Source organism: Cariama cristata, unplaced genomic scaffold (genome assembly GCF_000690535.1).
Source record: "Cariama cristata isolate BGI_N322 unplaced genomic scaffold, ASM69053v1 scaffold8582, whole genome shotgun sequence".
Classification (NCBI taxonomy): Eukaryota; Metazoa; Chordata; class Aves; order Cariamiformes; family Cariamidae; genus Cariama; species Cariama cristata.
The window spans coordinates 1-24,557 of NW_009604160.1; the positions used below are offsets into that span (position 1 = coordinate 1).

Sequence of the window (24,557 nt, forward strand, 5' to 3'; positions counted from 1 at the left end):
CTTCGGGGGGTGGGGGGACGGGGCCCCCTTCCCTGCTCCTGGTGGACAAGCAAGGAAGTGTCTGGCCAGAAGACGCTCTCCCTGGCAGGGCTCACACGTTTAAATAATAAATACCACCCCGATCGGCACCGGGGATGCTGCTTTTAATTTTCTGTCCATATCCCCACTGCATGCTAATGAGAGGAAAAGATTTAAAAAAAAAAACCCTGTAATAATAACAACAATAATTACATGCTTTAAAGCAAGCCCTTTTCCTCCCCTAGCAGTATTTATAAGCGTTCCCCTTGGAGTTTTCCCTCCCGTGGCCCTTGGTAGGGAGAGGGCGACGGCTCAAGTGTCCCAAAGCACCTGCCCGAGCGGGGCGTGAGGTGGGAGTGGGGTGGGGTGGCTTTGCGAGGGGCTCATCGCTCCCACACACGCTACGTGAAAAATAACACTCCTGGAAATCTCTCAAAAGGTAGAAGGGTTTGAAAACGATCTCACTCAGCACGTTTCCAGAACATCGCCTTGTTCTTGTGTTTCCCAATTGCTATCTGTGTTATCACGATCATTTATCCGGGAAAAATTAGTAGATGCGGTTAAATGAGCTGGCGTTAAAGGGACTGGTGATAAAGATGAAACTTTATTTTGAAAATGTGATAGGGGTGCGGATGAGAGTTGACTAAAGCGCTGTTGCATGGGGGAAGCAGCTTGGAGAGGCCGGAGTTGCGGGAGGAACCCTTTGCTTGGGGCCTGCTAGCGCAGGTTGCGATGGTCGGACTAAGTTGAAATGGCAGAAAAATGGGGTGTCTTCTGGTTTTGTGACTCGGTGTAGCACCCAAAGGCTCTCTAGGTGTGGATCAGGGTGATTCTGATTCACAGGGGCTGCGGGGTAAGGAGGAGGAGCTTTCGGAGAATTGTGATTATAATTTAATCGAGAATTAGATTAACTTGGTATTACAGTTTCTCTTTATAGAAGGGACGCGAGAGCTCTTGCATTGTTGTACTTGCATTGCAGTTTCATTTGAAACATCTGAGCCTTCTCCTACCTTACAGCAATTCAAAGGATGCGGTCGCAGTTCATTAGAATAAGGGAAAGATCTAAACTAAATATTAAAGTATTTAGAATATTATTGCAATAAGAACACTTACATGCGATAAAAGGGTAGAAAAAGGATAAGACCATTTCAAAATCTTCTTGTGTTCATATATATATATTTATACAGGTCTTATATTTGGGTCCTATATTTGATGGCTGACAGGGAGGTACAGATCTGACCAACTCACTGACGCATCAGGAGTACACGATGTCCCTTGCACCCTTCCGCTGGGGATGCATCTGTGTTTTCACATGCAGTATGCGATGCGTGCTTTTTAAAATATGCCTTTGTTTACTGGTAAATTAATTTGAAACTCAGTTGAAAGAATTTTGACCATTTAAAAAAATGAATTTAATTTTTCAAATGTAACTTGCATGCAGCTGCCCAGTACTTTTCGACCAAAGAAGCTGCGTGTATCATACAGTGACACACTTGACTGTGATATAACAGAATGGGAATTATCTCTGAAAAGGAAAAAAAGACAGATTTGGGCTATAGAAATCTCAGCTAAACAGTAACTTGAAAGTAAAAGAGCTCACAGACAACACACTTTTTGAAGTTTTATTGGCAATAAATAATACGTTGATGATAATGTTTTGAGTGGTGTGTTAAGTGTGTCATAATTCTCTCGCAGAAATCTCTAGTTAAAAAGTACTCTGGATATAGCACTGTTTTAATTTAAAAAAACAGATATAAATCATATGCAGGAGAGGAAGTATGTTGTAAACAGTGCTGGGTTTGATTATAATTTTTTGAAATAATGTTGGCTCAGTATTAGATTTGAATTTTAAGTATTAATATTTACACGCACTGGGGAGGGAATCCCTGTTGAGTCTCTGTAGTAACTAATAATATTATTAATGCAAACTAATTTTGTGGGGAAGAGTATTAGACATGTGCCTATTAATATGGCTCTAACTATCTATTAATATTCCAGCATAAAATAAATGGATATTGTGCACCTGGGTCCAAATCATATTAACTTCTCTAAACGTAATAGCCAGCAGTCCTTTATTTGAGTAGAGTCATCAGAACTTGGCCCTCTGTTTATGTGTCTGCCTGGGAGTTTTTACTGAAAGTCATAAAGATCCAGATTGCCACGTCAGATGTTACAAGTGGCTTCTGTATGATGCTGATAGTAGCAAAGAGTCTTAGTGGACCTAAAGGCAGGGGAAAAAAAAGGGACACGAAGTCTAAAACCTCTCCCCAGTAGCACCACAGTAGTTAAGGGTCTGTCAGCATTTCCACTCCAAACCCCAATTTTCAGAGTTTATAACTCAGCTGTTTTAAATAGCTTCAAGCTGAAACCTGCTGTATAAATTGTCAGCCCAGATGTATATTTTGAAACAAAAAGTAGTGCAAATCAGTTATTCTGTTTTAAGTTACAGAACATTAAAATATTTTTAATAGTATCAGATGCTCTTTTGGCAGTCTCTGGAAAAAGCATTCTCAATACAGAAGATTTTACATTCAGAGGCTGTTTGAATTCAGTGTTTTGCAAGAAAAGTTGTTGAAGTGGTAGGTATCAATGTTGGAGAGGAACTATTTAGCATGTACACTAGCTTTTTTTTCAAAATAAGCATTTTACTCTGCAGAAAGTCTTAGTACCTGCTGTTGTATAGTAGTTTTACTTTGTGCTTATAACTTCTGCCTTTAGGGTACATACTTGGCCAGTTCAAATCCCAGTGGACCAAAACTGGGCAAATAGGTTGCTTAACCAGACGAGAATTGTGTTATGCAAAAAATACATAGTTATTTTCAACTTGTAAGAATTGGTTTGGTTTTATTTTGTGGCTTCAACTGACTTGGCGTACCTTTTTGAGCTTTAGTCAAAAAAAAAAAAAAAGCGCAAAAGCAAATCTACCTTTAGTCAACAAAATGCGTAGGTAATTTCATATGGAAAATAGAGATTTTGAAATAGTAGAGGTATTTATGTTTGAAGAATAGGTAAGGAATGTACACTATGACTACTTTTAATCTTTAATTTTTTATGCAGTCCTTATTCATTTCACAGTGCACTTACAGTCCTCTTTCTAAGAATATGTAAATGATTTTGGATTGATACATGGCATAAAATTACCAAATCAAGTGTTATGCCAACAGTCTTTCAGTATGTAAAGCTGCTTTTTAAAATTCTCGAAATGATGTATATTCCTCCAGGTTTCCAACTTGTTTTGCAACACTTTTCTCTAACCAGTGCTGTTATGTATGTGTGTGATAGTCTTCTGGTATTTCATGGCAAAAAAGTACGAAATTATGAAAAGAAGTAGCATTTTACTCCTGTTGCATAGCAGGGGAGCTTCCCATGTAACAGAACTTTCTTTTATTAGCCAAAGTTTTTATTTTCACCTCTGATTTCAGTTTGTCTTTTCCTTCGGTCTTCTCCTAATGAGACAAATAGTGGTATTGCATCATACTGCATCCAAAAGCCGGTGCATTTCAGTAATGATGCAGTTCTTGCTTAGGCGCGATCAGCCCAGTGACTCTGGCAGCGGCACGTGCAGTTTTTTTAAGGCTGATACCTCAGCTGACAAATTGAACTCACATCCTCGAGTGGAAAGAGTAGGGAGGAAAGCTCTGAGAAGCGACGGGAGGACAGGGAGGCCTTTGAAGAGGTTTTGCTCCCTCCTGCCCAGGTGTCGCAAGCTGTGCCCATGTTGGGGAGCACGGGTTGAGATGGAGGTGGGATGCGGCTGCCTGCTCCGTGCTCTGGGTACCTAGAGAGAAGGAGGTGAGCTGAGGCCGCAGTCATTTCGCTCCCTCTTCCGAGGCCCCTGGCAGACTCGCACTTCCTCCTTGTGCTCTCAGCTTCTTTGCGTTTCTGGAGTTAATGTGATTCTTTTTTTATTGTTTCGTGAGGTATAAAAAGCGCAGGTTGCAGCTCCCCTGGATGCTGATGTGCGTGACAAGACTGTCCAGAGATAGCGTGGTCTATTACAAACTGATAAGGGGGAGTTTTATTAGTCTCAGGCCCCGTGCTTTAGAGTTTAAGCCAGTATCCATTTATTAAGGGTTAGAATCAGCTCTATAATCTGTTCAGCAGATTATAATTTGTTATTTGATTATTATTTATTATTCCTTACACCTCACTTTGAAGCTGTCAGGCCTGGTTGCTGTCAGACCCAAGGCAGTGAGCTAGTGGGACCTCAGATCTTATCCACACCAGTGGTTCCTGTGTTGTTATGTTCAGGGACGTTCATAGCACTTTAAAGTAAAATCTTTGCTTGATAGACAGAGACCTCACAGCAGTTTGGGGCAAAACTCAGTTTTCAGTTGTGGGTGGTATTACCTGGTGTTCTGTGGAAAAACAGAAAAGCACCAGGGTAAATTCTTTTTACGCAGTGTTTCAGCTTTGCTTTCTTCTTTCTCTTCAATATTTCTTTCAGGTCAGATGAGCTATAATTTTCAGTAATGTGGTTTATTTTAAATATTTTCAGATTTTGTATACCTTTGTCATTAGTTTTCATTGTTTTAGGGAAATGTTGTACAGTGCACTGGGCCACGTAATGCTCTCCCTGTATATTCAGAACTCCTTATTCTTTCCGCTTAATTAATATTACAGTGCAACCTGCAATTATTAGTTTCAGCCAGGATCATTTATGGGAAAGACATTTCAAGTAGGGCTTATGACAAAATGTAATATATATTTCAAGAGACAGAATAAATTACGCTACGTAATATGAAAAGTCGTATCTGATCATGTAAACTGGTAGAAACTGCAAGGGGACAGACTTTGTATCTCAAGATATTTTTTTGCAAGTTCGAGATCAACCATGCAATATTCCTGAATCTATTTTTGTTATAAATTTATTTCCAGCATCAGTATTAGCTAACTGGTCAAAAGGAAATTATTTTCTTGATACTTTTGTGCACTTTTTTGCCCCTTGTGAGGAAATGTGTGTATTTTCTCCCTAGTAACTTAGTATTCCTGTTTAACTTTATTTTCACTTTAAAAAGTCACAGTGCAGTAACACTGTAGGTATCCCTGGTGTTTTCAGATTAGAAGAGCGTAGCTGTCTGCTCTGTGGCATTTGTCTGATCAGATGTTGGAGCACTACACAACCACTGAAGCATAAAAGTGAGACTATCAGCTAGCTGAAACGTAAAGAGAAATACTTTGATATGTTCTGTTCACCCATCCTGGAATTTGAGGGAGGCATCAGCGCTAACCACATGCGACTCTTGAGAGCACTATGAAAATTTACATGCCTGCGAGGAAGTATGGCCTTTGTTTTATATTGCATCTGAAGAGTTTGAATTCCATCCATAAAGTGCTCCATCGCAGCAGCATGTTGGGTGGAGAGCTTTGTGTGCTAAAGCCCCCGGTGCCCCTCCTGGGTAGATGGGGGAGTTCTCTCTAGCTTGAAGTCTCAGGAGCTCTGGGGTGAGGGTGATGGGTGCAACCAGCAGAGAAGTAGAACTGAATCCGGGTGATAAGGCTGCTAATAGTGATTTCTAACTTTCCATTTCAAATGTGTTCCCGCATATAATTTATGGATACGAGCCATGCCTCATGGTTTCTTGCTGTTCACTGGTTGCTAAGAACAAAGTTGGCCTTCAGGAAGCATTAAACCATACCCTCTACATAAGGATGTTGAATGTTTCTGAAGAAATGTAACACAGAAGAAACTCCCTATTAGGCTATGAGAAAGGGAGACAATACAAGATGTTTCTTTGTTTGATGTGGCACTTTGTTCTGTGTTCAGCTAGTACATGACTCTTCACCACAGCGGGCTGGAGAAGCTGCCACAGAGCTTCGTAATGAGCATGGCAGCCTGCGAAGCTGGGATGGAGACAGCGCGTTTTCAAAGTGTTGCTTCATGAGTTGTGGTTGTCTTCCCATTTTAACAGGTGGTGGCCTTAGGAGAAGTGCCTGATGGGACGGTGGTCACCGTCATGGCTGGAAACGATGAGAACTACTCTGCAGAGCTGCGAAATGCTTCTGCTGTGATGAAGAACCAGGTGGCCAGATTTAATGACTTACGATTTGTGGGCAGAAGTGGAAGAGGTAGGCCACTGCTTTTTATATGTCCATAGTGAAGTAAAAACAATTTCTAGATGTCAAACTTGCTTTGCAATGAAATACTGATTAATCTATAAATACACCCTTGTCAACCTTTCATTTAGAGGATTGTATACATGTTTTATTTGCAAACTTCAGCATTTGTGCAAACGGAGTTAAGAATTTGTCTTAAGTTTTTCTGACTCCTCCTGTCTCTGTACTTTTTTATCAGACACAGGTTTTGAAAAATGATTCGCAGAGTATCTGCTTCCCTGTTTTAGTCACACAGCAAAGGTAGAAGGAAATGGGGGTATTTGTGATCTGGCTTATGTGGAGTCAGAAAGTGTATCTCAGGCCATGGCAGTGAGAGATGGAGAATTCCCTTTAGCAGTAGAGCTGCTTCTGAAGTTGCTGTAGAAGACCTATAATTATGGGGATTTTGCATATCACGTGTGCTATAGGTTGTATTCTTTAAGGGCTTACATCTTTAGAGGCTTACAGCTGTTGGTGGAAAGCTTTCTAGTGAGTTCCCTGCCCTTTACAATCAAACTGCATATGACCTGCAAAAATAAGTTCTACTTTTCTTTTTAGTAAACTAGTTGACTTCTTATGAATTGCTGGTAAGCTGGGGCTTGAACTAAATTTAACCTTTACTTTAAATGACAGGGTAACTTTCAATTTTTGTTTTTGAAGATGTGGAGCGCTGTCATTGTCTTACAGCTGTTCAGGAGCTTCCTATAATCTGGAAACTGCACTGTACTCATAGAAAGCCTTTGTAATCATTGCGAGTTTGCAAGAATTCCTCTTTAAGAGTCTTGTAGCTGCTTTGAAATTTCAGGTAATGATTGAAAGGATAGCTCAAAGGAAGCTGGCACTTCAGTTTTTGCTGCAGGAATCTTCAGAGGGATTTATTGTATCAGTCATTGATTCAACCTACATATTTTTTTCTTCATGTATTGGATGTAATTATTCATATTTTAAACTAGCCCTGCATGGGGCAAAACAAAGCAACAGAAGCCAAACAATTATGCTGGGAGACTAGCAATAAAGCTAATTTTACAGTAATATTCTTTAGAAAGCATTTGTAATTCACCTTAAGGAAGGAAAGAGTATTTGTCCAAAAAAAATTAAACATGTGACAGAGACCTAGGTAGTCTAAATCAGCCAGCACACTTTTACAAGTACTTTGTGAAAATGAGTCCATAAGCATGGCTTACAGTGGCTATTTTTTATTTTAGTGACCTGGCCAACAATTCTCTTTGTCATTTTACAACTTATGAAGTATCAATCATAAAAACTAACTTGAAAGACAGAATAACTACTGCAACAGTAATGCAATATAAATATGGAGTTCATTACCCTTTTGGATAAGGTGTTACCTATCTCTTCCATTTGTCTTGCTTTCTTTAAAAAAACAGTCTGCTTTGTTATCCTGCTGATGGATTAGGTTTGAAAGTTCTCTGGCTCCCATCACTACTGCTCCCTTACAGTAAAAGTTCAGTAGTGTATCAGTCTTTCTGCAAAATGTGATGTACTACCTCTGATCTGTGAATTTCATTTGAAACCTGTGATATATACTTTTTATGAAAGCATAGGAAATTAAATAGAGGGCCTAAAGCCTCAGTAGATATGGCTACAGACACATACAAACACAAACCTCCTGAAATTTGGTTCCAGCAGTTTAATTTATATTTGTATCTAGCAGACTTGGAGTAGACTTTTTCTCTGATCAATCTGAGTAGAATCTATGGAAAAGCGATAGTGTACTTTTCAAACCCTCAACATATTTATTTAAGAGACTTCAAAGAAAAACAAAGGGTGTGCACTGTTTTACTATATTGGCTTTCTGAGTTTTGGCTAGTTTCCCAAATAGCAATTTTTATATTTTAAAAAAAAAAAAAAAAGGAAGAAAAAAGACAGACTTAACTGCTTGCAGACTTTTCACGCATGGAAGATGAAGAAAGCTTCTTTTGATGAAGTGTAATTATGTCCAAACAGAGCTGACCCCCTCCCCCTATATTTCTTATGATCTTAACGGAAGAAAGTAGGGCTTTTCCTTTGAAGCAGCCGGGACTCGGTGGAGGATCTGAAATGCTGCATTCTGCTGCCAGAGGCAGGATGGAGAAATTGGTCCAGACTTGTCTTCCAGACTTAGAACAGAGAGGGGGAGAGAGAGGGAGAGAAGGAGAAAGAGTTATCATCAATGATAGATTTTTAGAACTCTGCTTAAAATAGCAGGAAAAGAAAGCAGTAGTTGCAAACAGAAGTGAGAAAGCTCCTTACATAGACAAATATTGGTAGATACAGGTCTTGAAGTAGAACAGGAAAAATAAAGTAATAAAGAAATCATTTTTCGGTGGCGAGAAACTAATCCACACCTGTTCTTGACTTTAGATTTACATCTTTCTGAACAGCTTGCTCTTTGATCTCTGTATCTCTAAATTTGGTTGTGAAGTCTGAATCATCAACTTACTGCTTCACCTCCTCTCCCACGTTTTTCCTTGCTTCCCATGGCTCGATGGAGAAACTTGATTTTTATACATATTAATGTTGCTTGCCTGACAGAAGCTTCACGTTTTTGTTTGTATAATTTCTCTTAAACACCTTTTCTGGATACATAAGAATAAGTAACCAGGATGCTTTATGTGAATGCAGAAGTTGTTAGTATGTGGTTTTCAGGCAGTAGCTCACTTTTACAAGCCTGGTTCACAGCACAGAGAAGAAAGAATTCCTGTCTTCAATAAGCAAAGGATCATAACCTTAATTTTGTTGTGTCCTGATACTTTAATCACATTAGCATCTAACTGAAAAAATATGCAACACGCACAAGCTGCCGAGTCTCCTTTCAAGCTAATTTCTGGGGTTTGCCTTGTGCTTCAGCATATGTCCATCTCGTCCTCCTCTATGTCAGCTCAGCTCACATGTGTGAATAACAAAGAATGCACAGTTTAGACACACTGAAGCAATAGTGCCAGATGACTGCTTGTCTGGGAAATTTAATAAAAGAGAACTACAATTAGTCTCTGGCCTCTAAAAGTGGATAGTTGAAATGACTAAGGGCAATAAAAAAAGGTGATAAAAAGTGCATTAAAGGATTTCGTAGCTGAGGAGGGATATCTGTGAAATATCTGTGGAAGGCATAAGCATGACTGAAACACGGGACCTTAAAAATTTATTTTGTTCTTAATCCTGTAATATGTAAATCATCTCTTGAAAGCTCTGGAACCTGAGTGCCCTGGCAGGGCCATGCAGCTCCCTGCGATGAAGTGATGTATTGTTTACTGAGTGCGAGGGGGCTTCATCAGTGTTACTTCTTTAATCCTTCAGTTTGGTAGAACATCAGTTAGGGAAAAAAAAGAGTTTCCTTTTCAAATTAGATGCTTACCTGTTCAGTTTAGGCTGGCTGAGAGGTGACAATTTAGAAATGCTCACAGGCAAGGTCGAAACATAGCTCTTTATATAAAGGAATGCATTTTTTTCTTATCCTGTTGAGATATATTTAGTGTAGAAAATCTTGCCGTGATTTTCTACAGAATGATTTTACAGGGTCTTACAAATAGTGTATTTTGTTGGGTTAATTTTTAGTCGTGACAGACTTTTACACTGATTTGGCATATAAATAGAACAGTAGCATTGGAAGGTCAAATTCTTCCTTCAAAGGTATATGGAAAATCCCTTTAGTATCTTTGTTACAAATAATATCCTACTAATTTTATATGGGTAACTGTGATCTGAATGTCATCATCATACAATTGAATAGTCGGAACTTTTTGACATGATAAGCTGGTGCCGGAGGAGGCCTTAAACCTGTCCCTGGTGAATTATATGTATCCAGGCAATAGCCTGAATTCCTACTTGGAGAGGGATAAAAGGCATGGATCCTTTTCAGCCCTAAACAAGCAGACATGGAGGCACTACATGCTTTGGTAAGGCTGGTGCTATATGTCTGAAGGCTGCCTGCGCTCACGCAGTACATTGGCAGGACACACAGTTCACCTCTGGGGATGGTGGATGGGCAGGACTGGACATCCTACATAGACCTACCTCTCCTCCTGTGATGATAACTCTCAAAAGATCTGAGAAATAATCCGTTTCCTAATGAAACTGGGGAAAGCCACCTTCAGTCATGCATCTCCACTGAGATAGAATTCAGCCTCCTGAGATTTTTGTACCTTTGCGGGGGTCCTGACCTTCCCTCTACCCTGTGTCTCTTGGAGAGGTGGGCACAGCTGGAGTGCAGCTACACCTGGAAAATCATTTTACTCTAAATGATGGTTATATTTCCTTAAAAAAAAAAAATCCATGTCACATTCTAGTTCATGAAAAATATAGCCAAGACAGTTTGAAGTTGCACTGCTGATAATAAATGATGCGTGTCTCAGGCAGGTTTGGGGGATATACGACTTGGACCAGAAAGAAAGACCAATTACTAGATTTGACAGCCAAAGCTCTGTTCTGTATTATGCCTTATATATAAGCTGTTCTATATTAGGCTCGAAAAAACTGCATTAAGTTTGTGCTGTTACATATCGTTTAAGATTTGTGCCTTGATTGAATGCCTTTAGAGTTCAGCAAGAGGAAAAGCCCTAGCAACAAAAATGCACGTATACGCACAGGGAGGGGGAGAAAAAAAGAGTGTTTTAAGTCTAGTAAAGTAGCAGCTTAAATGAGCATGAAGGCTGAAGATTGCTGACTGTTTTATTGAGTCACTGTTGTACGCCCACCTTTTCCTGTCTTGAAACAGTTTTCAGTTTTGACTATCTGACATGACTAACCGTTGCATATCTAACAGATTACAACTGTCAGTGAGTCTCCCGAACGGGGGCCAGCGCCTTGTGAGAATGTACGCTCAGACGCAGGCAGCTCCCTTTATTTATTTCTTTTTAACGTTTTCATTCAGCTAAAGGCTGTGGATGATCTTGTGCAATCTCTGCCTGAATTCAAACTTTGAAAAATAAAAAAAAAATGCAGACTTACATAGCAACATACTTGCACACAGCAGTTTCTCACCCTCATGGGAAAGATGACGGCTTTCTTAGTATTTCATAGATGGAATGTATGTAGGGGAAAAAAGTGTATTCCAGTAATAATGAAATCATCATATTACTCCTGGCATATGAAGGACAGGAGACACTGATTCCCTGTTAAAATGACTCCCAGGAGGAAAATATATTCTTTCCTCATCTTATTGTAGTCAAGTCAAACAAATGAAATGATAAAACTGTGAAGTAAATAACATGTGGCCACATTCTGCTCTCTGTCACACAGCTGCAAAACTGGAGTAAATTTTTGAATTATCTGACTTGCTTTGGATTTACACCACTTTCAATACAGCAAAGAATTTGGCTTGTCCTCAGCAGTGAATCACTTTTGTTCTGTCATTGTATGATGACCCATTATTAAATAAGAAACATTTAGATTGTCAACACATGGACATATTCTTGACATAGAGTAAAACTGAAGGGGAGGAAAACTCCTATGGTCAGTTATGTTTTTAATTTTCACGATTGTGGTAACGACAGGGAATAATTTTAAACGTCTCTGATTCTTTACTGAACATGCATGTGACTGTTTTCATGTTGTAATCACTCATTCCTTGTTGTTTTTTTCCCTTTGTAGGGAAGAGCTTTACTTTGACAATAACTGTCCTGACAAATCCCCCCCAAGTCGCTACATACCACAGAGCAATAAAGGTTACAGTGGATGGGCCAAGGGAGCCGAGAAGTGAGTATTAAATTCTTATTTTTGCACTTATAACTGCTTAATTTTGTTTAACGGAGACCCATAAATGAAATACATATCTTTGTCAAACATTGGTTCTTGCTCAGCAAAATATCTAAGCGCATGCTTAATTTGGAGTGTATTGGACCACACACATACTTGCATTAAATACACACTTAAGTGCTTGGCTGAATTTGGGCAATTGCAAACCTGATTCTCATTCACATCAAGGTCTTATACATTATCTGCCAGTGTAAATGAGAACTAAGCCCACTGTATTTATATATAATCTGATTTAGGCATAATAGATACAATCCTGAAACATGCTGAATTCTCTAAACTCCTGTAAGCTTCCAACTGAAGACGTTTAGAACAAAATAGGAGACTGATCTTTCAGGATCAGTCCTAGCACAGAGAGAAAAAATATAATATAGTGCCTTTTTGTTTGCCCTTAAATTCTTTTGCCATCAGATAATTAATGCACCTGGTTAATCTCATAATACCTGAAATTGGTTTTCAGCTATGGACTTATCATAGAACCCTGGGGGCCAAAGAAAGATAAAAAACAGTTTATCAACAGTTTGGTCTTTGTTTCTGATTTGTGCAGAGAAAGTATATTTTATTTAAACATAGTCCAGCAGATCTTCACTTACCATATTTATCTCATAGCCGTGCACCTTCCTAACTTCCTAAGAAGCTATTTGCAATGGTCACTGGCTATATTTTTATGACAATTGTGTTTTGTCATATTCTAGCAGTTTTACGGGTAGCACTTATTTTTAGATACGGTCGAGTCTGATTAATCCATCATGGTTTATATGGCTGTCTCTCTGTCTAGCAGATTTAGCTGGTAACCAGTCTCACATCATATGGGTATCACTTAGGAGCCAGTTCTGGAGTTTTTTCTCAATCTAACTAGAATGACTCTTTCTAAATTGATTGGATTAACTGGGTATAGCTGTATTTAAATTACACTTAGAGATTAAGAATTATTTGATGAATAACCACATTAAAAGAATCCCTATAATGGAAGCACCTCAAATAATTATTTTGCCTTTGATCTGCACATACAAATGAGACCTTTAAGGAGCTTTCATGGAGTTTTGTTTAAAGTACCACAAAGACAGAAGAAGTAGAGAGACGTAGACAGAATTCACGCAGTTAAGTGTTTCTCATGCTAATACATGCTGTGGTGTCATCTCCTCTTACACTGAGAGACGGGAACTGAAATGCCTTCTGTAAGAACGGTCCAGGCTGTAGAGTTTCACCTTGAACAACAGATTAAAAAAAGCAAGTAGCTATGGATAAATTTCATTATGTAGATTCTTGCGTCACTACCTGTTCACAGCTGAGGTGTCCGTCTGTCACATCGAGGGGATTCTTGTTCTGTCTTCTGTCCCGAGCTGAATCAGTTCCCATTTTTAATTTTCACTTGCAGCTGGTGCTCCATGTAGCTTATGTGGAGACACTAGGCAAACTACATTCATGGAGCAAAAACCGGGGAATAAGTTATATATCATTTAGCCATTCCCATTTGGAGGCTGCTTCCATGTATGTATCAAGCCATCCGTAAAAGAAATAATGTCCCTGCAGAGTACACAACCACTGTGAAAGAGCGAAGTGGTTTGAAAATGATGCAGAGAGTAGCGTGGACTACCCTGTGTAGCACAGAAAGGGAACCTGCTTGCAATGGGACTAACTATTTTGGTGATCAGCGGATTAAAAGTGAGGCTATATTCATATAAATTAGTAAGACTTCCGAGTTCTGTTGGAGTTTCTTAGTTTAGACTTGAAAGGCCTCCGTATGTGATACCTGTCTGCTATGCTCATTGAATAGCTGAACCTAGGAATGCTCAGTAACTTAGCTCTTATAGCCTAGGTGGAGTTATTGTGTCTTTCTTCATGTTTTTTTTTTTTGTCCAAAAAAATAAAAGCCAAATTTGAGCTTGAATGTCCATTTGAATTTTAATATTTTGACTAAATTCTTAGTGAAGCTCTACTCTGGGGTCAGTTTGGTTCTGCAAGTTCTGTTGTTGCAGTCTGATATTTTCAAGGCTATGACACCTCCAGAATGTCTAGTTATTAAACTTAAATTTGCAGGGAAAGAGTAGCTCCAGAGAGCTGTGGGAGTTTCACTGAAGTTCTGCTTCCTTGTGAGAGCCCCTGCACTTGTGTAGATTTATAACTGTTTGGTAGTAATCGTTCAAGAAGTGTATCTGGCATTTACGTTGTATAAGGAAAATTAGGTGGTTGGGGGCAATAAGGAATTCAAGTCAACGAGCAGCTCTGATATAGCAAATGTGTTTTTCTTAACAAATTATGTATCAGCAAATAGTGCCCCTCTCTGCCAGGATCTGTATTTCACTTCGACATCTCAAGCATGTTATCCTAGTTTTCTTCTCTCTGGCAGCTCAACCAGAGCTGTCACATCACAAACAACTTTTTTCTTAATATACACATCTGGCGTTGGCAGTTGGACCAACTTCATAAGAGCACATGATCATCATTCATTACAAGATTAAAAAGTACCCCATGGCATCATTGATGTTTTTTAACTTTGATCTTTTGCAGTTGTGATTCATCTCAGTTATAAAACTTCCCTTTAAAGGAACACAACCGATGACTTACTAGAACCTTCATTCTAAGTAGCGTAAACATAAAATTATGCACATCTTTACAAAATGTCATTTACTTTGTGGCCAGCTTATCATTTTAAGACATGACATCATGCTTTAGATCATGAATTTGTAAGGCTTGTTTATAGGCAAGGCACTCTGACCTTCTGTTGGCAAGTTGACTGGAGCGAACGAATGCTGTGTACTTTCCAGCAGCAGCAGGAGCAGCAGCAATACCATGACAGATATCACAATCATTTAGAGTCTGACTTTAAGAGTGGTGAACAGTCATGGCATGCAGTGACTCCAGTTGGTGTTTTGGATGCTCAGCACTTCAGAAAGCCAGGTTCTTAAATGTAAGTGCCATTTAGTCGTATTAAACATATGCTTGTAGAAGCTTGCTGCCTTGCCTCTCTCTTATTATTTTAAAATATTTTAATAGAGACAGTGATGTCAGGTTGCTCTGTTACGAAAACCTGCCCATTTCTATATGATAAAAGGTCTTCTCATGACTTTTTCTTGGGAAAGATTTATTTATTTTTAATTATCTATTTCGGTCTATCTAGATTACCATCCAGGGACATCTACTGTGTTGCACAGTCTTTGTGCTGGATCAAGAGAGCGCATTGCACTCTGAGTGATGGAGCCCAGAGACGGGGTTGTATAAGATCTTTGGGAATCATTGGGAAATCCTGCAGATATTTTTCTTTCTTCGTATCCAGAATAAAACCTCTGCCATATGCATATCTTAGCCAGCAGAGCTGCCTTCCAGCTGGGAGGACTAACAGAAGTTTTCCAAAGAAATAAGTTGTCATGAGGTCATAACTAACCAACAGATAGCAAGAGATCACTGCAAAGGAGTTAAAAGAAGGAAAAAACAGAGCGAAAAAAACCCTGGCCTTTACCTGAGCCCCCCTTTAATGGCTTTGCCTTACCTTATTACAAATACAGAAATAATGATTTGCCCTTCCATAGTGCTACCTTTCGAATAGGAGACATGTCCTCCTTTCTAACTGCTTTTGATAGAAACCCAGTCAGGAGGGAAATCATGAGGAAGGAGGGAGGAGAAGTCCACGTATTTCTGTATTTTACCTGGCTTCCAAAGACCTTAGTTCGTCTCTAATTAAAGGTACTCTCCAAAATCACGAACCACGGTTTTCTTTATCAGCATGAATGGAAAAGGAGTTCTGAGCTTTGAACTGAGGTGTTTCAGTATGAGAAAACTGCTCTAGTTCATTCAACTCCTGCATATTTCTCTGCCGGCGCAGCTTGCAAGGTGCACACGTGATGAAAGGTATGAGCAAACATCGCCTTTTTGTCTGTGCATGCTGCAGAAGCCAGCGAAAGCCAGCGAGAGGTTCTGCTCAGCCTTTGTATTAACTGTTTGGCTGACCCGGCTTATAAAAAGCAGATAAGTGATTGAGATTTTTGAGATTCCTCGACTTAAAACCATAACAGTTTTTAGGAAGTTCTCCCTTTTCTTTCAAAGACAGAGGGTGGAGGGATAAGTCTGGGGCTAGTGGAATGCGCTTTGGAGTAGAACAGCTCTAAATAGTTCCTTTTTTTTTTTTTCTTAAATTTTATTTTTGTCTTCTTTTTTTTTCTTTTTTTTTTTCTTTTTTTTTTTTTTTTTTTTTTTTGTTTACGCCTGGCCGGGAGCGGGGTTGGTGGCCTTTTTTTTTTTTTTTTTTTTTTTTTTTTTTTTTTTTTTTTTTTTTTTTTTTTTTTGGTTGACCGCCTGTCAGGAGCTGGGCTGGTGGCCAAGCAGGAAATGACACATCGAGAGGCATTTGTGTTGTGCAACATTTTGTGGAACTGATGCAAGGATACATTGTCTGTTTACGCATTCCTCTGCTAACAGCCTGCATGGCAGTAATTTTATTCAGGGACACATGGCATGCTACAGCAAGGAGCTAGATCCTTAACATCTCTTTATGCAGAATTATCACAGCAGTTAAAACATGCTGTGTGTCCCCCGTTTAGAATATTCTCTGGCTCGCCTTCAAAAACCGCTCTACCAGCCCCCCTTCCTTCCCAAGAATATATTGATTTGGCTGTGGTTTTTTGCGCTGTGGTAAATTGGGGCAGTGCAGAGAGAGAGAGTTTGCAGAACAAGAGGAAATTTTACAGGCAGGTCCTACTTTGTGCATCTACTTCAGACCGTAGATGTAGCATCGCAGTTTTTTCAAGCAATCCGTTGCAAACACTGAACACGGAAGTTTGCATCTGCATGCGTTTTGGCACAGCGAGGAAGTTTTTAATTAAAGTCAATGCTAAATACCCTGAGATATGATGAACGAGTCCTGGGTTTTCATCCAAACCGAAGTTAGAAAATCTGTGGCTCACTCTGGTGTCTTTCAGAGTGACGAATCTCTACTGAGATCAGCTGGGTTATTCTGGATTTCTCCCAGCGTAAGTGGGAGCAGAGGAAGGCAGAGTGGGCGGTCTGGCAGTTTGCAAGTTGCTCTAAATGACTTTGTAAAGCTTAATGTTTGTGTTATAATGCCCCTTTGTAAGAAATAAGGCAAAATGTGATTATACAGCCGAAGAAATATTCAGCATGGCTACACTGTGGGGTTTAGGTTCTTTTCTGTGACTATCGTTAGAATATTTGAGCATGACCGCAGTCCACTTACAGGCTGGGACCCGACCTCCTGTGCTCAGGTCTCCAGTAAGGAGTTCTGGTGTTTCTGGTTTCAGTGGTACAACACCAGGTCCTTTTTTGCAGTGTAAAATGCAAGACATCATCGTTTCACTCATTATCATTTGCTGCTGGTTTATTTTTTGCAAATGGGTAATTTCACAAAACCATACTGGTTGGGGACTGGAGCTCCTGAGTGTTCCCAGCGGCTGTAAGAAACCAGTGGGATGATTCAAGTGTTCCTTGTCAAAGGCAGCAGACATTATATATGCTGGTGCTTTAGTTTACATTTGAGGTGGGTATGTAACCCACAGAACAGAGCTTCTTACAGTTAGCCCGACCACGATGCATGCCTCGGGAACAAGGTGACCAGGAGGCTGTCAGGAGTGGTAGCTGCATCCCAAGGATCAGTCAGTTCTTCCTTTTTCCACTGTGGCTAGAGAGGGGCTGGTATATAAAAACTCATCGTCTGAGGAATAGGCTATGAGAGTAAAAATAAATTCTTTTCCGGTGAGCGTAACTTTTATCTGCTGGTGTAGTGCATAGACGAAAGCAAAACCTACTCATGGCTTGAATTCATACGCTGCAGTTCTGAAATCTCCGTGATCTATGTGACATCGGCTGGCTCTCTCCATAGGAGGACATTGCTGCCCAGGGAGGAGACAGCGTGACCATGTATTTATTCACTGTTATGGTGAGAGGGGAAAGGCCTTGAGAAGATTATGTAAAACAAATGGACAAAAAAACATTCCCTAAGATGTCCTCAGCAGTAGTAATGCAGTCTTAGTTTGTACTGATCTACAGAATAGATTGTTTCCATCCCATTGTAGAGGTAACGCTGCTTCCAAACAGTCTATTCCTAATACTTTTGACATATACAAGGGCCATCATGGTGTTTTTTTTGATATTGCAGCTATTGCTGTTTGTATTTAAAATGTCACTCCAAGTCATAAACAAAATCATGGCCCCTCTGTGTAGTTGTGCTGCATGGTCATATGATAAGAGAGTTTTGCCCTGAATAGCTTACAGTCTCCATTCAAAATACAGATGGGAAAAAGGATTACAAATGAACAAATGAAGTCAGTGGTGGAAGTGAGTTCATTCTGCATCTCCATGCAGCATGACTACAAGGAAAGGAAAAGTGAAAGCCATTTTTATAAGTCTGTGACTCTACTCCATGGAGGAAGATGGTATGAAAAAAAGGCATTACAGTAGCTTTTCCCAAACCATTTTGTTCCATATTTTCCTCCCAAGAGAAGTCTTGTACATTTTCACTTTTGAAATGCATTTAGCGTGCTGCTACTAATATCAGCATTTTTTTCTCACACTTCAGCGTAGCACTTCTTATACCTCTCCCTCCACTTTCCAAAATGGTTTGGGAAGTAGGGAACAGGACAAATATGTTTGGAAGATGCTGCATCAGATGTAGTTCTTCCTCGCTGGCAATCTCAAATTTCTTTACAAGGTTTTTAGAAAATTTAGTTTTCTTCTCCATATAAACTTATTTCTCCACTGAAACATGGTCATCCCAGACGTGAAACACAGATGCTGATTTAACCAGACAAGGAATGCAGAAGAGGAAATGAGGAAGAATATCATACTTAATTGAAACTTCAGGGGAAGAAACTTAGTAATGATCTCATGCTGCAGTATGTTTGGGACGCCGGAAACATTACTCTTAGGAAGAACTGGGTTCCTTAATGCATGTGTCTACTCAGATCTCCTGTTACATATCTCATCTACAGTAGACCAGCTTACTCAGCACAGTAGTGGCTCGCTGGTGACTGAGGGTGGCTTGAGCTGTCCAAAACAGACGTGTAGGGTAGGTTTCCTCTGAGGTGAATGAAGAGACACAGGCACTTGCAGAGAATGATTCATCCCACCTATCTTAATGCCTATCTTAGAGTGCAATGAACTGCCCTTTAGAGCTATCTGTCCCTTTCCATTGGTTATAAATGGAGGCTAGATGACTAGCCTAGACTAGACAGTCTGTTTTTGAGATGGCTGAAGTCAGATGAGATTATGAGATATTATAGTCCTAAAGTGTACCTAATGACTGCTGTGAAATTCAGACAATCTGAGTTAGCTTTAAAGAAGGTAGCTCAGGTAGCAATAGCAGTACAGTCACAGATAACATGGAGCTCAGCATAGGTTGACCAACTGTTTGCCCAGCTTCTTGGGTGGATGCTTTGTCTTTGCTTGAAGTGTGAACGGTCCATGCTGCCTTTCTGACAATGTAAGGACTTGTTTAAAGCTGACTTGGAAGTGTCTATACAGCTGCCATAATGAGTGCAATTCACACATAACTTAAGAAATGATGCTATCTACTAAGGCAGCATTATTGCCTCTTGCAGGATTTCAGTAGTCAAGTACTGCTTCAGTTCCTACTCCTCTTGGGTTGTGTGAATGACTGAGATTAAAACTGAGGTTGTTTAGCTGTAGCTGTAGTGGTCAATGAGATTCTCATAGTAATTAAAATATTGCAGCTGCATAAGAAACGATATAAATGTGATAATACACTTTGTAGATGTTACCTAAAGGTGAAGAATATTGGGGAACACATTTAAAGATTTTGCTAACACTGGGAAATCCTCCATGTTTCCAATGTTCCTGCTTCACATCAGAACATATTAATTGTTCCTTGCTTATCCAAACTGCCCCTTCTCCTTTGGTTCTGAGATGTAATCTTTCCCACAGCGTGGGAAGGCAAACCCTTTTACCTGATTATTGCCAGCATAAATGTTTGTTGCTTCCATCACTCTTCAAACTCTCGTACCTGCATTTTGTGAACTTTACTCCCACTTCATAATACCCTGCTTCTTTAGTAGCCCTGCTAATTTAAATTCAGGATGCCAAACAGGTATTAATCAGGGTGTTTACAAGTGTAGAATCTGCTTCCTGCCTGTCTGTAATCCGTGTGAGTAATGCCAATTAGTTGTCTGCTTCCTTAAATCTTCATACACTTTCTCATTCTCGCATTCCAAAGTAGTAGACAAGGTCTTAAATGTCATGTGCAGTCAGAGGCACTTGACAGTGTTTTGTTTCATTGTTCTTAGAGCTCCACAGGAAAATCATCACCTCTGCAAGCACCACAGCAGTGCGCTGTGGAAGAAATGGGTGAGCCTAGCTCTTCCATTTGTAGTTTAATTTGCTGGAAACAGGGATCTAGCTCATTATATTCCAGAGTATCACTTCACATGTCGTGAGACAGGTAGACAATTATATACAGCAGTGTCACATTAGTGCAGCGTCTTCTTGGAAAGGAGTAGGCACTTGCAGGCACTGATGTTCTACCAGGTATGTGTTTGTTTACATATGGTAAATCCTAGATTAGATTTGCAAAAGAAGCCTGGTTTTAACTGGTTGTATAAAAAGGGATCAGAAATCCAGAGATTACTCGTCAAAAAGGAGTGATACTCACAATTCTTTGCTGTATTTTGAAAATTCAGACCTGTGTTTCTCGGTAGTATAGAAGCTGGAAAAGAATAGAGACCTGGAAATACAGTGCACAATTGCTGTGTGGTACAAACCACTGGTTAGGAGTATAGAGGGTATTAGACATGGAATACTTCTTTTATTTTGCATGTGTACATATGTAATCAAGGACCCAGACTGGGATTCTTAGACAACAATATACTTCAATTAATTCAATTTATCTAGTGAATTTATCAAGCACTGTAGGCATAAGAAATGCAATAGAATTGGTTCCAGGTTTCTAGGATACCAATTAAATTAAGAATAATTTAACTTTTCATTCCTTGGTTCTCTTATTGCCATAAACTCTAGATTTGTGGAACATACTTTTTGCTTTCACACTGAACACTCTTTGGCTTTGATGATCTGGGCTATGGGTCCATTCCCACTTCTAGTCTTTTTTGATGACTTTGAACAATTGTTTGTAGAACCAGTGCTATAATAAAATTGAAACCTCTGTAGACAGAAGCGTTGACTACAGAAGAGGGCTCAGTGATAGAGCTGTGAATGTAAATTATTCAGTGTTTTAATTCATCAGCTAAGCAGTCAAAATTAAAATCTTTTTTGTAAAGGGACATATGGATAAAATTTCCAGAGGTGCAGGGTGGATTAACTGTCCTTAACTGTAGTTGCCTCAGAGGTAGATAGGGTGTTTCAGAGAGTCATCTCTGACCTGTTGCAGTCAAGAGAGAGATGTATGTATGTGTTAGAAGCTGGTTTATCCCACTCTAAGTATCTGCGAATGTCAACGTGCAGATCTCTGGAGGTGAGTGGTGGTGACTACTGACTACAGAGGGAACGTGGAGCAGCGTGGACCACAGGACTGGTGCTCCGTGCCATGCACATACCTGCATCGGCTTTAAACAAGACACCTGGCTTACCAGCAACTGCAGCAGCAGACAGCTTTGAAATGATTCTTTATATTCCTTTTTATTGTTCTTTAAACCTTTTAAAAGAGGGCTTTAGTGCCTCTTTTTTCAAAAGTCATATTGAAAGGCTGGTCTCTGAAGTTTGTCATGATTTAGGGTGTTGATGAACCCCTCCTCGTTAGACATAAATAGCCAGTGTTTTATGTTTTCCTCTTCTGTGCCTGCTTGGTTGAAACTCTCAGGCACTCAGTGCAGAAATTGCTATCCTGCTTTAAAACATCTTTCCCCATGCTGATGTGCTTGTTACTGTTCCTCTCCCAAAGGCTGTGGCCCCTACAGCTCAGCAGTAGTCTGGCTTTTATATGTGATCCTCATCAACTTCACAGCAAAGTCAGACAGTTTAATTAGCCTTTATCTTTTGCTTTGGAAGAGTGAGTCCAGGGTATGTCTATTCGTGCTGTGAAGAGGTCTCCCACAGCAGTATTCATTGCCTGCGATATGACACACAGTCATAAGCATCCCTGAGAATTAGGACAACAGAATTACAGCACATGAAGGATACTCAGACTCAGTATTTAGGTAAGGTAGGGTTTGCACTTTGCATGTATGCAGACTTACCAATCTATGTTATTAGTTTCATTCTTCTTGATATTTGCTATTCCTGAAAGATGGCAGCAAAAGAGGAATCTGATAGCAGTTGGCTTGTAGAGACAGTCTTTATTATAGACAGGTAGGAGAGAGCAGTGAGGACTTCATGCTCGCAAAATCCAGGTAACAGTGACTGCTCTTTAGGCCCAACTCAAGGATGAAGGAAGCTTTCTGGGAAACATGTTTACTTCCATGTGGGATACAAAGTAAACACCTCACTAACTATATACATGCCATGCAACATTAAGAGTTAAAATGAGAACTATTTTTGTCTGGTGACTTGATGTAAAAGAGAATAAACAGTAGATTTAAGGTATGTCATAAGGGGATACTTACACATCAGATAAATAATAACTTGTTGACATAAAATAAATAGATATTTTTTGATTAAAGGGCAGATACCTCTAGCTCTAAGTCTTACTTTATGCATATGCTGAAGACTAAAATTACAGTAGGAAAAGTCCGTGTCTGAGCACTCAGAATTGGGACATGCCAAGATTACGGTTATCAGTGCAGCTTTAATTCATGCCTGTCATGTGTATGTGACAAAACAGTCCTTCACTGTAAGAGCATGTGCTTGTTTATCCATAGGACAGCAATGTCCTGTGGGATGGAGCACACTCACTCTTATTTTTTAGAGATCTAGCAATATATAGTGCTTTATATGTTCAAAGTGCTGCTCTCAATTGAGTTAGTGGTGAATGGTCAGTGCTTCTGAAGAATAAATTTGAAGATCTCATACCAGGCACTGGGAAAAGTATGAACACACAGTGAATATGATCTGTGAACACTTGTTTTAAGCAACTTAACAATTGTCATAACAAAAAATCATGTGGCAGGAGCATAAAATCTGTGGGCCAGCAATTAGCTACCTTTGCCAAGCTATAATCAAAGCTTTTAGCTGATAAAATCTAAAGAATTTCCATTCTATGAAATTTTATTTTTCAAAGTTTTATAATTTTACCAAATCTGGATGGATTACCGTGGAGATTTGGGAAAAAAAAAGAGCCAACCTGCTGAGCCAAGATTCAAATCTCCATTCCAAAATACAGCAACAAAAAAGCTCCTTCAAGAAAAGATTGCCAAAAATGTTATTCGAGGCGCTACGTTTTCCCTGAGCTAACTCATTTCCAGGAATGTCTGAGCCATTTTGGTTGAAATTGAAGAAATGTGTTCCTTACTCATGCAAGAAAAAATGGAATGCAAACATTCAAAGTTCAGTAAAGTTGCAAGCAACTGAAAATTGGGTCTTATAATGGGAAATGTTGGGCAATTTTAATGACAGGCCGTCCTACTGGCCCCACTTCTAACATATTTAATCTACCGTGGTATTTATTTGCACTGAAAAACAATCCCATTAGCTAGCTTCAGTGAAAATCCTGCATAGAAAATTAACTTGGCAGTTGGCGGGGTCTCCTCGTGGGCTGCAACAGCTCCAGCATCGACTTCAACAGGTCAGGTCTTTGGCTGGTGACCGACAGGTGATGAGTGAGGTGCCATCTCCAGCAGCACAGGAGAGCATGATGTGACTCCCGCCTGTGTGCCGGGGACGTGTTGGAGAAGGCAACAACCTTTGTAAAAGATGAAACAAGGGCCACCGCAGCCTGCAGGGCCTCTGGAGGCGTTGCAGGTTAGAAGGCAGCGTGCCTCCAGGCACCAGAGTTTGGCAGGACTCTCCTTCCCCACCCTTAGCCTCTTCAGAGGGGTAATTTGGTGTGTGTACACTTCAACTGAATTGGCACGGTCCGCACAGACGTTGCAGGCTGTAACATACATGAGGTGCGAGCCAACAGAGTTTTAGGTTGTAGACCGGGACTCCTCCAACGTGCCTGGGGTGCGGAGCCGGGCCTCCTCACTGCGAGCACTCCTGTACCTCAGCGCCTCTTTGCCGCACTGAGAGAGCCAGTGTGGGCAATGGTGCTTCTGAAAAGGAGTATTTTTAGGCAAAACCCTCTTGTGTTTAAGAATAACAGGCACAGGAAATTAACATTGAAAAAATCCCTCCAAACTCTGCCCTAAACCGCTGCCAGAGCTGGCTGTGTGCTGCTGTCTGAGTCCCCTTCAGCTCAGGTGAGAGGCAGCTGCAACCTGTGCCCAGGCACCATCCAAACCTGGGGGTGGGCAAAATCCGGATTCAGTCTCATTGCTGAAGTGCAGCTGGAGTCAGTGAATATGGAGAAAGCACTTTGGGCTCCCCAGAGCCTCCTGGGAAGGACACGGAGCTATATAAAATCCAGGGCAAATGACCAGTCCTTCTGTAAAAATAAGTTGGGTGGTAGGTGAGTCCAGAGACACGGTCTGTGGTGTTTTGGATAGTCTGACGTCAGCCAGTGAAAAAATACTCACTACTTGTTACCTTCTCTTTTACGTGACTTAGAGCTGGTGAAGATGTTGGGCCCATTTAAAACGAACGACAAGAGTTGTTTTAAGTTTTGTAAATTAGAGGAGCTGATCAGAAGCAGGCAGTGTTGCAAGTTATACTTGAGATCTGATCCTGCATAGAACTCT

General features: G+C 40.1%; 1 protein-coding gene across 1 annotated transcript in view; it reads left to right on the forward strand.

The window, feature by feature from the left end:
• Positions 1 to 5,930: 5,930 nt before the first annotated feature.
• LOC104157912 (runt-related transcription factor 2-like) overlaps positions 5,931 to 24,557 on the forward strand; it is a gene marked incomplete at its 5' end in the record, with an annotated part of 153,435 nt that continues 134,808 nt past the window's right edge. The window contains 2 exons of the mRNA XM_009695455.1: positions 5,931 to 6,087; positions 11,701 to 11,805. Of these exons, the coding sequence (XP_009693757.1) occupies positions 5,931 to 6,087; positions 11,701 to 11,805 (262 nt within the window). The remainder of the gene's footprint in view (positions 6,088 to 11,700; positions 11,806 to 24,557) is intronic.